The sequence below is a fragment of the Mytilus trossulus genome, chromosome 11 (assembly GCF_036588685.1).
Source record: "Mytilus trossulus isolate FHL-02 chromosome 11, PNRI_Mtr1.1.1.hap1, whole genome shotgun sequence".
In the NCBI taxonomy this organism is placed as follows: Eukaryota; Metazoa; Mollusca; class Bivalvia; order Mytilida; family Mytilidae; genus Mytilus; species Mytilus trossulus.
In genome coordinates this window covers 26569280-26584202 of record NC_086383.1, presented here as the reverse complement: position 1 = coordinate 26584202, position 14923 = coordinate 26569280, and the positions used below count along the sequence as shown (strand labels likewise).

At 33.3% G+C, this 14923-nt stretch overlaps 1 protein-coding gene across 1 annotated transcript; it reads right to left on the bottom strand.

Moving 5' to 3' along the window:
• Positions 1 to 1423: 1423 nt before the first annotated feature.
• LOC134690940 (uncharacterized) lies at positions 1424 to 13653 on the bottom strand. The gene is made up of 6 exons (XM_063551109.1): positions 13580 to 13653; positions 8637 to 8682; positions 5991 to 6046; positions 5158 to 5207; positions 4047 to 4104; positions 1424 to 1532 (listed from the first exon to the last, which is right to left on the bottom strand). Exons 1-6 carry the CDS (start codon positions 13586 to 13588, stop codon positions 1437 to 1439), a joined length of 315 nt encoding a protein of 104 aa, XP_063407179.1. The 5' UTR covers positions 13589 to 13653; the 3' UTR covers positions 1424 to 1436.
• Between the last annotated feature and the right edge of the window lie 1270 nt (positions 13654 to 14923).

The window sequence follows — 14923 nt, the reverse complement described above, 5'->3', positions numbered from 1 at the left end:
TTACCTACTAGTAATTTTGTAAAGCCCAAGGTCTGCATTACCTGTTAGAAATTTTGTAAAGCTCAAGGTCTGCATTACCTGTTTGAAATTTTGTAAAGCTCAAGGTTTGCATCACCTACTGGTAATTTTGTAAAGAAAAATGTCAACATTACCTGTTAGTAATTTTGTAAAGCTCAAGGTCTGCATTACCTGTTAGTAATTTTGTAAAGCCCCAGGTCTGCATTACCTGTTAATAATTTTGGAAAGCCCAAGGTCTGCATTACCTGTTAGTAATTTTGTAAAGCTCAAGGTCTGCATTACCTGTTAGTAATTTTGTAAAGCCCAAGGTCTGCATTACCTACTAGTAATTTTGTAAAGCCCAAGGTCTGCATTACCTGTTAGTAATTTTGTAAAGCCCAAGGTCTGCATTACCTGTTAGTAATTTTGTAAAGCCCAAGGTCTGCATTACCTGTTAGTAATTTTGTAAAGCCCAAGGTCTGCATTACCTGTTAGTAATTTTGTAAAGCCCAAGGTCTGCATTACCTACTAGTAATTTTGTAAAGCCCAAGGTCTGCATTACCTGTTAGAAATTTTGTAAAGCTCAAGGTCTGCATTACCTGTTTGAAATTTTGTAAAGCTCAAGGTTTGCATCACCTACTGGTAATTTTGTAAAGAAAAATGTCAACATTACCTGTTAGTAATTTTGTAAAGCCAGAGGTCTGCATTACCTGTTAGTAATTTTGTAACACTCAAGGTCTGCATTACCTGTTAGTAATTTTGTAAAACTCAAGGTCTGAATTACCTGTTAATTATTTTGTACAGACTGAGGGTGAGATTTAATAACTATGCATTATTTTGAGAGTCACTAATACATTATTCATTTAAATTAACACAGAGACTTGCGTTTTTGTTTGCTTCTTTAAAAGTGCTGCTGTCTGATTAGGAAAAAATAAACATTATGTAATAAATACATTACATAGATCAAAACTGAGTTCCATTCATAAAAATCTTTGTCAATACAATAGATGATGGGGGTCTAGCCAGCACCACATTCCAATATATCAAAGAGAGTGACTTGCGTTTATTTAGTAGTATACCGCTGTACATGTTCATTATAATAGTCATAACTCAATTTATTAAAAATAAATCCAGATACCAAAACAAAACAGAGTAAATGTGTTTATGTACAAGAGGAAAACAGACCAATATAAACACGGAACTGTAACACAATCAAATGCCAACATACATAGAAACGCACTAGTTGGTAATTTTTGTGTCATTTTGTTTTTTGTGGAGAGTTGTCTCATTTGGCAATCATACCATATCTTCTTTTTTATATTAGATAACAACTGTCATATTCCTCACTTTGTACAGGATGGTAGGTTAACCTAGGTTTTATGACTAGCCAAACCTCCTGCTTATAAAATTTTTCATACATACCTTGGCTACATCTTGTGCTACTTTCTCTGCTTTCTTCTTCCACTTATTCTTCTTTCTTCACTTAAGCTCTTCCATTTCTTTAGGTAGTGATCATGGGCAGCATCACCACCTCCCTGAATATATTTGAAATAAATTACAGCAGAATGCAATGGGTGTGTAGGTAACGGTAAAATCTTTGGTAAGTTTGCTTGTTAGCTGAACCGTAAAGTCATTGTTAGGTTACACTTACCTCCTTTTGGAGAAGTCTAGTGCTACAGACAGATATATTGTTTATCTGTCAGATTAGTCTACTCTGAAAGGAGAATAGTTTACCCAGTGATCGGGAAGGACGTGCGCCCTGCGCCTATAAGGCATATTCACCAGAAATGGCGCATAGAGTGACAAATGTAAGCGCCCACGTGGCGCACAATATTTTTCACATCGTTTCGAAACGTTTTGATATCGTCAAATAGTTTTCCGATTGTGTTCCGTGCCGCCATGTGTGTGTACACAACTGTATAATGTTCCTCCAATCATAGGAGCACCTATATATTTTAGGACGTCTCGGGTGTTTTCCTATGGTAATAGAACCATGCGGTTTAAGGTCTCGGGTGTTTTCCTATGGTAATAATAGAACCATGCGATTTAACTGATAACCCCAAAAAACGCAATTAACCATCATTCATGATATAATTTTTTATAAACAACTTTACATTTGTGAAATTTGGCTATTACAGGCGAGATTTAACTCTAATAATAATCTTTTAATTTAGTTTAGCTTGCTATTATTTCGATTGAAAACCCCTGAAGCCTTTTTATGAATATAGTTTTTGTCTCCATAAAAGGCGCTTAACTGTCCTTGTCATGTTTTGGTCTTTGGCTCGTTTTGACATTTTGTAAACATGACTTCAGCGAATTATTGTTTTGTTCTATCAATTAATGGTACTCTTTACTGTTATTCTTGTCATCTTGATGAAGTAATAATAATAATACAAGAAATGCAGAGGACGTTCCTGAAATGACCTCTAATACGGAACGTCTGGAATGAGTATGGTATCGACGAAGACCCAAATTTAATGTTAAAAAAACATGAACATGAACAAGCCAAGGCAACAGTAACAGTTTAAACATTGTAAACAAAGGTTTATCTTTAATATTGTCCGTTTTGTAAGAAGTTATTGTATATTCATTGAAATTACAGAATCACAGGAACAATATTATTTAAAATCATAAAGGTAAACTTGTGCCAACACCTCTTTTCCAAAACATGAGAAAATAATGATACTTTTTATTTTTTATAAGTCAATTCGAATGGCCCACTCATTTGACAACATGGCCCATTATTTATCAAAATGGCCCATTGAATTTATTTTTGAGGGGCCCTGGGCCCATAGTGGAAAAAACCTTCCAGATCACTGTACCTAACCTAATGACTTCACACTTCAGCTAGCAAGCAAGCTTACCAAAGAGATTACCTTTACCTACACACTCAATGCATTCTGCTGTAAAAGTTTGTTTTGTGTAATGCTCACATTCACACAAATTCAGAACACATTATATATCTATCATCATATATCATTCAACAAAATGAAACAGTGGATTAAATAATTATGGTGGTATTTATTTCTGTGGATTGAGAAAAAAACTCTAATTGTTGTGGATATTTGATTTGCAGCATGCCTATAGCTAGAAGGCTTTATGCAAGCCTATAAAAATTTGTGACCTGTTGAGCATTTCAGTTTGTGGTTCATCTGCACCAGCATATTACACAAACATTGGTATCTAACTTGGAAAAGTAAATCCACACAGTATTTGATAATTTACACAAGAAACAATTCAAATAAGTGTGGACATGTTCTAATTCTAATAAACCACTCTATACTGCTTGTACTATGTACAAATACAACTGGAACTACTTGTTGTCATTATGCATTGTAATTTTGTCACATATTTCTTTTCACAATGTATAAAATCATATAAAAAGAATAACAAATTATATCTTTTTCTACTATTATATTGGTCCACCAGTATTGATATGAAAATATGCTGTTTGCAATGAGCCAAGGATTCATGTTGAAGACTAAGCTTTGACCTATAATGTGTTATTTTTTTACAAATTGTGATTTGAATGGAGCGCTGTCTCATTGGCGCTCATATCACATCTTCTTATATCTGTTTAAAGGCCTTTGTAGCTTGCTGTTCAGTGTGAGCCAAGGTTCCATGATGAACCTTTCTTTGACCTATAATGGTTTTCTTTACAAATTGTGACTTGGATGAACAGCAGACTCATTCCACATCTTCTGTGTTGAAGACCATATTTTGACATATAATGGTTAAGGTTTACTAATTGTGACTTGGATGGCGAGTTCTCTCATTGGCACTAATACCAAATCTTCTATGTTGAAGACCACATGTTGACCTCTAATGGTTTTCTCCTTACATATTGTGACTTTGAAAGAGCGTTGTATCATTGGCACTCATACCACATCTTCTGTGTTGAAGACCAAATGTTGACCTATAATGGTTTTCTTTAACAAATTCAGACTAGGATGAAGAGTTATCTCATTGGCACTCATACAACATCTTCTTATATCTGATATGTTATGATTTCATTACTAAAGAGACAAGAATTACTCTGAAAGTCTTACATCTTCACCATCTTCTTTACTAACTCTGTTCTTGATGTACAACTCCTGAGCTCTTTGACTGCAACGACATACAAATCAAATTAAATCAAATTCAAAAAAACATTAGAATCATAACCATGTTAACAATGATTTTTTTCCCTACTTTATGTAAAGAAAAACTTTGGTTAACTTGCTTGCTTTGTTTGATTATAGTACAATTGTAATTAAGATAACGTTAAATCAAATTTAAATATAATATATACTGTAAAAATATGCCAGATATCTGTTAATTACATAGCTCACTTGACATTTTTACAAATTGAGCAAGCAAGGCGACCAAAGTTTTACCCTACAAGCATAACCTGCATAAGGAAATTGGCTGTAAATTATCCAATAATTTCAACAATATACATTGTATATTATACATGTTATAAACAATATCACTATTTTTTTTCTTTATCTCTATTGTATTATACTTCCAGTATCAGTGGCGGGTCTAGAAATTTTCACAAGTGGGGGCCCGCTCCAGTGATTCCCTATATAAGCAACCAAATCCCCGCCCCCTAAATTCGCCTCTGAGTATAATTATGGTAGCTAAATAACATGTTGCAAGCATACCTTGAATTTTAGGACTGACTCGACTGATATGAAAGTGATAATATTTTTCTCCATTTATTCAATATAAAAATAAGCCCAATAAATCAAGCACTAAACTTTAATGCCCACTCTTCTTTTTTTTTTAAAGTCAATGAATTGATGTGGGAAACCCCAAAAGACAAAATAGCAGATGTACATTTAAATTTAGGACAGTAGTATAAATAAACTCATCAAAGATACCAGGACTAAATTTTGTATAAACGCCAGATGCGCGTTTCGTCTACAAAATACTCATCAGTGACGCTCGAATCCAAAAAAGTTAAAAAGGCCAAATAAAGTACAAAGTTGAAGAGCATTAAGGACCAAAATTTCTAAAAGTTTTGCCAAATACAGCTAAGGTAATCTATGACCGAGGTAGAAAAGAACAGACTGATTGACTTTGTCTACCCATCATGATAAAGTACATACTTAACAAGAACGAGAATACACTCATCACCAAATAATGTTAACATTTACCCCCTGAATTGATACTTACGTCAAAGTTGATTTCTTTTGTCCTGTAGGGTTCTTTTTAACTGGACTTGGCTATAAAGTAAAAATATGCAATCTTCAAATTTGAAGAACTATGTACTGATTAGTGTATCAGAATTTGGACCTTATTACTAAACAGCTAACATCAATATTTATTTTAGAAATTACCTTTTAAAATTCTTTTTCAAATCTAGAATATTAAAAAAATTACGATATTATGAGTTATACTTCTTGATGTGGCATGCAACAATCTCGTCTTTTTTTTAACTATGCCTAACAAATGGAGAATATGTTATGGAAACAAATATCCAGATGATGTCCCCACTTGTTTATAATAATATAAAAGGGAATACCTCTAGAAAGACAAATGGAAGCCATTGAAATTTTAACTTAATCTGCACTTTGTGGTTATATGCAGGAATCTGATGTACAGTAGTTGTTGTTTGTTTAAATAATTTATGTGTGTTTCTCCTTTCTCGTTTTTTATATAGATTAGACCGTTGGTTTTCCCATTTGAATAGTTTGACACTAGTACAACTGGTGGCACTTTATAGCTTGTTGTTCGGTGTGAGCCAAGGCTCTATACATGTTGAAAGCTGTACACTGACCTATACTGGTTTACTTTTATAAATTGTTATTTGGATGGAGAGTTGTCTCATTGGCAAGCATACCACATCTTCCTATATCTATTGTGTATATGTTTCATAATATTTGATTGACATTATGTGAAGTTAAGAGATCAAAATCCACAAGAACTGTTGAGTATGTTCAAGGTTTTACAGTTGATGTGTTTTAACAATTGTGCATAAGACATGTAAGATGCTAAAACAAATGTACCTCTTTTTCTTTTTCTTTTTCTTCATGATATTTTGTGTGCTTCTTTAATTCATCCACTGCAAAATGAAGTATGTAAAATAAAGCAAACATATTTTAAAGGATAACGATGGAAATAAAGTTAATAATACAAACAGTAAGTTCGTGCGCATGTGTCAAACATATTTTGTGCTCATTAGAACACGGCTTTGTTTACAAAGCGTAATAAGGACGTCATATTAGAATAATTATTTGCAATTGAACATTTTAAGTATGATTGCTTTAAATTAACAATATTACTCAATAATTACATTAGATGTATGATTCATTATAATACTTTATTCTGATTGGCTAACTGCACATCACGTCTTATTCTGTATGCAATTGCATCACTCAATAAAACTTTTCATTCATGATAACACGTGGTCCCACAATAAAGTGCCAAGTAAATAAATTAAAAAAAAAACAATTCTTGTTTTCATGATCATAACTAAAAAATGTAGTTATAAGTATTGAATGCTACTTTTTGTAACTTCATAGGGTTGTAAAAGCGTTGACCGTGCGAACATGTTTAGAATGAAGCGCTTTTGCGCTTCATACAAAATGTACCTCGGTCAACGCTTTTACGCCCCAATGCATTTACAAAAAGAAGCAATCACTTCTCAAACAAAATATTTCAAATACAGTCGTATTGCTGTAAACATGGTTAAGAGGTGCAGCAGACTTTTAGGATGACTGAACTAGAGGCTCTAAAGAGCCTGTGTCGCTCACCTTGGTCTATGTGAATAATAAACAAAGGAAGCAGATGGATTCATGACAAAATTGTGTTTTGGTGATGGTGATGTGTTTGTACATATTACTTTACTGAACATTCTTGCTGCTTACAATTATCACTATCTATAATGAACTTGGCCCAGTAGTTTTTGTGGAAAATGTTACCAGTAGTAAAAATTTACAAATTTTATGAAAATTGTTTAAAATTGACTATACCGGACAATAATTCCTTAGGGGGTCAATTGACCATTTTGGTCAAGTTGACTTATTTGTAAATCTTACTTTGCTAAACATTCTTGCTGTTTACAGTTTATCTCTATCTATAATAATATTCAAGATAATAACCCAAAACAGCATAATTTCCTTAAAATTACCAACTCAGGGGAAGCAACCCAACAACCAGTTCTCTGATTCATCTAAAAATTTCAGGGCAGATAGATCTTGACCTGATAAACAATTTTACCCCCTGTCAGATTTGCTCTAAAAGCTTTGGTTTTTGAGTTATAAGCCAAAAGCTGCATTTCACCCCTATGTTCTATTTTTAGCCATGGCGGCCATATTGGTTGGTTTGGGGGGTCACACCACACATTTTTAAAACTAGATACCCCAGAGATCATTGTGGCCAAGTTTGGATTAATTTGGCTCTGCAGTTTCAGAGGAGAAGATTTTTGTAAAAGATATATAAAATTTATGAAAAATGGTTAAAAATTGACTTTTAAAGGCAATAACTCCTAAAGGGGTCAACTGACCATTTTGACTTATTTGTAAATCTTACTTTGCTGAACATTATTGCTGTTTACAGTTTATCTCTATCTATAATAATTTTCAAGATCATAACCAAATACAGCAAAATTTCCTTAAAATCACCAATGCAGGGGCAGCAACCCAACACCGGGTTCTCTGATTCATCTGAAATTTACAGGGCAGACAGATCTTGACCTGATAAAAATTTGTACACCATGTCAGATTTGCTCTGAATGCTTTAGTTTTTGAGTTATAAGCCAAAAACTGTGTTTTCCCCTAAGTTCTATATTTAACCATGGCGGCCATCTTGGTACTTTTGGCGGGTCATGCCACACATTTTTTAAACTAGATACCCCTAGGATGATTGTGGCCAAGTTTGGAATAATTTGGCCCAGCAGTTTCAGAGGAGAAGATATTTGTAAAAATTTAGGAAAAATGGTTAAAAATTGATTTTAAAGAGCAATAACTCCTAAAGGTCAACTGACCATTTTGGTCAAGATGACTTATTTGTAAATCTTACTTTGCTGAACATTATTGCTGTTTATAGTTTATCTCTATCTATAATAATATTCAAGATAATAACCAAAAACAGCATATTTTCCCTAAAATTACCAATTCAGGGGCAGCAACCCAACAACGGGTTGTCCGATTCATCTAAATTTTCAGGGCAGATAGATCTTGACCTGATAAACAAATTTACCCCATGTCAGATTTGCTCTAAATGCTTTGGTTTTTGAGTTATAAGCCCAAAACTGCATTTTACCCCTATGTTCTATTTTTAGCTGTGGCAGCCATCTTGGTTGGTTTAGCGGGTCACGCCACACATTTTAAAACTAGATACCCAAATGATGATTGTGGCCAAGTTTGGTTTCATTTGGCCCAGTAGTTTCAGAGGAGAAGATTTTTCTAAAAGCTAACGACGCCGGACGACGACGCCGCCGGACGCCAAGTGATGAGAAAAGCTCACTTGGCCCTTCAGGCCAGGTGAGCTAATAAATGTTCATATTTAAAACTGTCCTTCCTGACCAGCCTAGCTAATGGTAATTATGTTCTAATGAAAAACCACTGCAGTAAAAATATATGAGCAAGAGATGCCAGGTTGACATTATTTATGATGGTAGCCTTAACCTTGTCTTGATAAAAAATACTTACATATTTGCAGTAGAATATCTGTATTGTCTACACACTTACAACTCATCTAAAACATACAGAAAAAAATATATTTTTCTCATTATAATATTTTGTTACTTTTTTATTTTCTTCAAGTATGTCTCATTGTTTACTGAATCAATATTACAGTAGCAAAATTGTTCCAATCCAACGGATGACATTAAAATATCAAATCTGCGACATATATATATTTCAGTTGATTACAACCACTATGAGGGACATTAATCTAAAATGGTCACATAAAAACAAATTGTTTAGTTTGCCTAGATGTCCTCAAATTACTAATGAAATGATGACCTTAATTAAACACAAGTTTTTTTTATTTTTGTTCTGTATGTAGGTGCCTGTTCCAAGTCTGAAAACAGAGAAATTATTCCACTTTCCCTGACTTCAGCCCAACCTGTTAATTCTAAATTAAAACAATTTTCCACTAAAAATGAAAGTTACTTTATTCAAATATGAAGACTTTGATAGCTTTTTTTACTATATGAATTTTTATGACAATACGTCATTTCTGGAATCATGTTTCTCAACGGAAGAGATCGTCAATTTTGCCTTTCAGTCAATTTTGCACGCCTTCAAGATGTCATTTACGCCTTAATCCCTGCTATATTAAAAGTTTCCAACACTTTCATAATAATTAAGTTCTGTATGGTAGAAAATAAATAATTCATGTTTTGCAAGTTAGTACACATTCTTCCTTCCCATAGGACTGAGGGAGGTTGACCATATAATCAAATTTTAATTTCCCAAATATTATAAAATCAATCATGAACACCAAATCTGCTGAACAGGTGTTGGAATGCTGATGCATATATTTTAGTCATGTGGTGATGAAAGTCATAAAACAGATTCGTCTGTAAACTGTATCCTGGAACTGGCCCATAGAAAAACATAAATATAAATATTTGCATATTTTGAGTCTTGAGACCACAAACTCTCTTGTAACTTGAAGTTCGTTTAAAAGTTAAAGTCAAAATGCTGAAATCGATGGGTCTCTATGAAAACTGTAAAAATATGGAAAAAATAAAAGTTGGAAGGTAGGTGAAACTTACATAAATAAAGAGAAAAATGAATAATAAACAGATTGATGCCCAATTTATATAATTTCCAGGCTGTCAGTCGGCACCAGAAGCGACGAAGCAGCGCATCTATTTTGGGTGTGCAAATATCCTTTTTTTGATATGGACGAGCTCTGACATCCCACTGCCCCAGCTTGTCTGGCAAAACAGCCGTTCGATGTAGAGTAATCTCGAACTACTAGTCCAATTATAAGTATAACCTCCTATAGGTAGTCCTATAATATAAGACTCTGAAGGTTCATATCATTTACATTCAACGGTTTTTATCGGATATTTTTTTTTTACTATCAATGTTGAACCTCAGAGTCTTATAACAAGTATCCATTTTCTCGTAGTGGATTCCCAACGAATTTTTGTGGGAACTTTGAACGACAATTTGACAATGTTTACGGAAGTTTTAAGTTTACTTATGTCACTATCCTTACAGGTGAACATCTCAAATAATAAATAAAATGTCTTACCTTATTATATGTTGGATTTATATCCTTTTTTTTAACCACTTTTCAAACTGTCCCCCCTTATTTCAAATTGTCAAGCGGATCAAGTACGAGAAGTTCCGCAGGTCTTTCCGAATGTTAATCAGTTGTACATATTTCAGAATATTCATTGGAAAACGAATTTTGTTTTGACTTTAAGATGATTATAAATGATGAAATGATTTAATTCATTTTTAATTTCCTCATCAATATAAAAGGAAGCTTACCATCAAATCTTTCTTAACCCTTAAGAGACGACCATTTAGTATTCATAAAAAGGTAAAGGATTGTTGTATAAATGAATGCTATGTCCCTATAATAACAGGAATTACACGGTGAAAATTTCTACAAAGAGTTATTGAAAGAAAAAAAAACTGTGTAATGAAAATAATGGTCAAAGCTGGAAATGGTGACTATTATTACATACACGAATAAGGTAGTTGGCATTCTCGATTTATTGTCTTTACAGATTTTTTTTCATGTTGGAGATTTGCCATTACAGCGGATTTTTTTCCTCTCGCGGAAGGCCATGTGGTATAAACTGCTTACATCAACTTCATTTAAACATTATTTTGTCTCATCGGCTTCAATACATCTCCTTGCAATTTTGATTAGGGCTAATTGCATAATGCTTGTAGAGTAAAGCTTTGGTCGGCTTGCTTGCTTGTATAAACTTCTACCTAAGCTTTGTAAAAAAAAATTCACATAGTAATACAATATATATGTATATCTAGTAACGCAATCATAGGTTGGAACGGAGTTTTCAATTTAGACTCGTGTATATCTAGTTATACATTTAATACTTAGCTCACCGGTAGTAAGCAGTCTGGGGTCAAATGTAAATAAATAAACTGTAAAATGTGATTCTATAAGTATTGTGTAACATGTTTAAAGTGATTCAAATGATATGAATATTACACAAATTACGCAAACCAATAATTTCAAAATTTGAATTTATGCATTACAATATCTTTCATGTTTCTTGTGCTGTTAATCTGGCGGCCACTTTTCCCTTTCTTTTTCTTATTTATAATTTTAAACGACTTCATGTACTATTTCCAAAAAACTGATTTTCTTCCTGTCATATTCAAACAATAATAATACTTTAAGCCCTTCAATGAGACATCACACAAAAAAACAAAAACACCCAGAGATTAAAATTACATTCTTTCTTGATCTTTCTTCTCTAACAACTTGCTATTATTCTTTGTAACAACTCGATTTTTGCAATTCAAATATTGCCTCGCCAGCTATTATTTATTTCTATTGATACATACAAGAAAACGTTTGGTGAATGAGAATTGGCTCGCTCACCCCCGTTGTTGGAACTTGTATTTTGAAAGATATTTATCTACTCATCCGCCCTCACAACTAGAAATTAATTTCTACTGATGCTTAACAACTTGGACAAGAGAACTTTTGGTGAATGAGAATTGGCTCGCTTACTGTTGTATGAACTCGTATTTTAAAGTATCATCGCCTCGCCCGCTCTCACAACTCGCAATTGATTTATGTTCATTCTTAACAGCTTGGACAAGATAACTGGTTTGCTCACTCCGTTGTATAAACTCATATTTTGAAGGACATGTATGGCCCGCTATCACAACTTGAAATTAATATCTTGTGATGCTTAACAACTTACTAAAGAACATTTGGTGAAGCGGTTCATGCACCTCTGTTTTATGAAGCTGTACTTGGAAAATCATGTATTGCCACGCTCGCTCTCACATTGGTGCACTCTCATGGAACATTGCAACTTCATACCGTTAGCAGCTAGCAGATTTCATGAACATTTGAACTCGTATTTCGAAAGAAATTCATTGCATCGCCCGTTCTATTGACTAGAGAACATTTATTTTGTGAATTTGGCTCGCACGCCTCCGTTACATGAACTCATATTTTCAAAGACATTTATAACCTAGCCCGCTCTCACAACTCGCCCATGATTTCTGTTGGTGCTCAATTAACAACTTGAGAGTAGATAACTTTTTGTGAAAGACGATTGGTTTGTCCCCCTCCCCGCCCCCGTTATTTGATTGAACTCGCGAATTTTCATTTGAAAGTCAAAATTGGACAGTTATTGGGTACGAACTGACTCGCTTAATAAATAAGTTATACCTATAATTAATGTTTAAACATATGTTTTACTAATCTGTTGATACATTATAACTGTATTTTGGACATGATTGTTCTTTTCAACTGTAAACAATATACTTATACCGTTTTTTTCGGGGGGGGGGGGGGGGGGGGGGGTTAAAATAGAACCCATATTCTTTTATTCTTTATGTTTTTTGCCGATTGTTTTCTATTCTGTTAACCCCATTCGTAATCTCTCAGCATTGTTATGGTTATCTCAATAATTGCATGACACCATTACAATTGGTCGTGTTTTCGTACGTTGTTCTATACTGGTTCTAAATATTATCGTCAAATTCGTTTCGTTCACGGATTCCTTTAAATAAAGAATCGGCACATATATTTGAAATAAAATGGCGTGAAAAAAAATGTTTGTCAACTCAGGATAAAAGTGATGGATTAGGAACATTATTTTTAATAATTAATACGGTAAGAAGTTACTTTCATTCATATTTAGGTTGTTCCTAACTGTTTTATTTGTTTTGGCAGTGGATTATTAATTTAATTTTTTGCTACGAGAAAAAATGACAAATTTTATAAGACTCTGAGGTTCAACATTGATAGTAAAAAAAAATATCCGTTAAAAATCGTTGAATGTAAATGATATGAACCTTCAGAGTCTTATATTATAGGACTACCTGGAAGGCTATTTTAAATTTCTCCAGGTCGAGATGTTAATTAAGGCGTCAAAGAAAAAAATTATAGACTTTCAAGACCTTATTATTATCTTGACTAAACAGTCCACAGGGGCTTGTTTAGTGGGTCAGATGAGGTTTTACTGTCAATGCTGATCAGAGGAGGTTTTACTGTCAATGCCAGACAATGGCGATGGCTATCCTATATAAACAAAACATTGTTTTTTTTATATAGGATAGCAATCGCCATTGACCATGTTGACAGTAAAACCTCGTCTGACCCACTAAACAAGCCCCTGTGAAGTCATGTACCAGGCTCTTGTTGTGTTGACAGTGCATATCTGATATAAACAAAACAAGAATACTGTATAAGCATGATAAATGATAAAAATACAATGTCATTAAATTTGTAATAACTACCACACATTGTAATAATTTCACATGTACTTTATATACATTTTGTACACACTTGCTCCTCTTGTACAACCAGATCTATGCAAGAAATCATACTCTGAAATTTACATTCTTTCTTCAATTCAGTACAGATTGGTTTGCTACCAAATTCAAATGTTTATATTTAAATGCAAATATCAAACCTTTGACATTATTTGAAATCCGTAGCTTGGTCGAAAAAACACACGTGCTGTTTTAAACCGCCACAAGGGAGATATTCAAGAATTGGATGGCTACAAAAACAAGATTTTTGCCCCCCAACCCGTAACGTATTCTGACGATACTCATTTCTGATATGATTATATGTATATTTCGGGATGATAAGTTTAAACGAATTAGATATGTGTAGTTCACTGTATTAAAGAATAAACAAATAAATAAATCGATAATATTATGTTGGAATCAGCATATTTGATATATCCTGAGACTACAATAACACTGTGTTATAGTAGTCTCAGATATATCAGAGGTTGAAACCAAACTACTTTTAGATACTAGATAGTAATCTTTATTTATTTTACTAAAAAGGTGCATATGTTTAAAGATATATGTCAGCGTCTTGGTGGTGTTACTTATTTGATAGGCTTATAGTAGTAGTTAGCGTTCAAAACGTAGCAGTTCGTTCCCTCCAACAATTCCCGAATAAGCCAAAGGTTATATTGCAAGGACAATATTATACTGCTTTCATAAATATCCTAAAAGTTTTAAGATCAAATGTGTCATCCTTCATCGATCCCTGCATGTTGGTTGACTCATGCATAACCAAAAATATTAGATTTGTTGTTGATGGTTTTTTTTTAAAATGTGTCCATATTCTTGTACGACTGACCTGTGAGGAAAAAACGACTTTATCATCATTTGTTTTCAAGTGGTGTCCTACATATAGTGCATCGTAAGATATACTATTCCCTGCAGAATAAGAAAAAAGAAATAGGGCAGTGGACATTTTTTGTAAAATCATGGTCAAAACTATAAATTGACCCCAAACTACATGAACCAACTTAAAAAATAAAATATAAATGTTATTAAAATAGACTTCTTTAAACATTGTTAAACTGACTACACAATTCTTGCAACTTTCTGCTTAAGAAATAATTCTTTCATGCCATGCTCTATGCTCATAGATACTATGGATTGATATTATAAAGCCTTTATATAGTAGTTGGTTTTGTTAAAAATTTATCTTTATGTTTTATAGCGTGTTAATGATTTCATGTTATAGATTAAGCTAATATTTTACCAATCGATTTTACATGTATTAGAATGATTTTGTTAAGGATCGAATCAGTCAACGAAATAGCACACCCTTCCAGATGTGTTGCGTCTGTCAAATTTTCTCTCTTCATAGTGGTTGTCATGATAAAAGACTTGTTAAGTTGTATTTATAGTATTGTGAATGTCGGGCAAATTGTTTGGCTGGACGCGTGATCGGACAACTTTTAAAAGTAGATACCGCAAACATGTTTGTAGAGAAGCATGGTCAATAG

Bases quoted from the DNA above. Each gene is read 5' to 3' on its own strand.
- LOC134690940 (XM_063551109.1), bottom strand. The intron at 6,047-8,636 runs GTAAGTATTTTT...TTCATTTTGCAG, and splicing joins AGATATTCTACTGCAAATAT to TGGATGAATTAAAGAAGCAC. The intron at 5,208-5,990 runs GTACATTTGTTT...TTTACTTTATAG, and splicing joins AAAAAGAAAAAGAAAAAGAG to CCAAGTCCAGTTAAAAAGAA.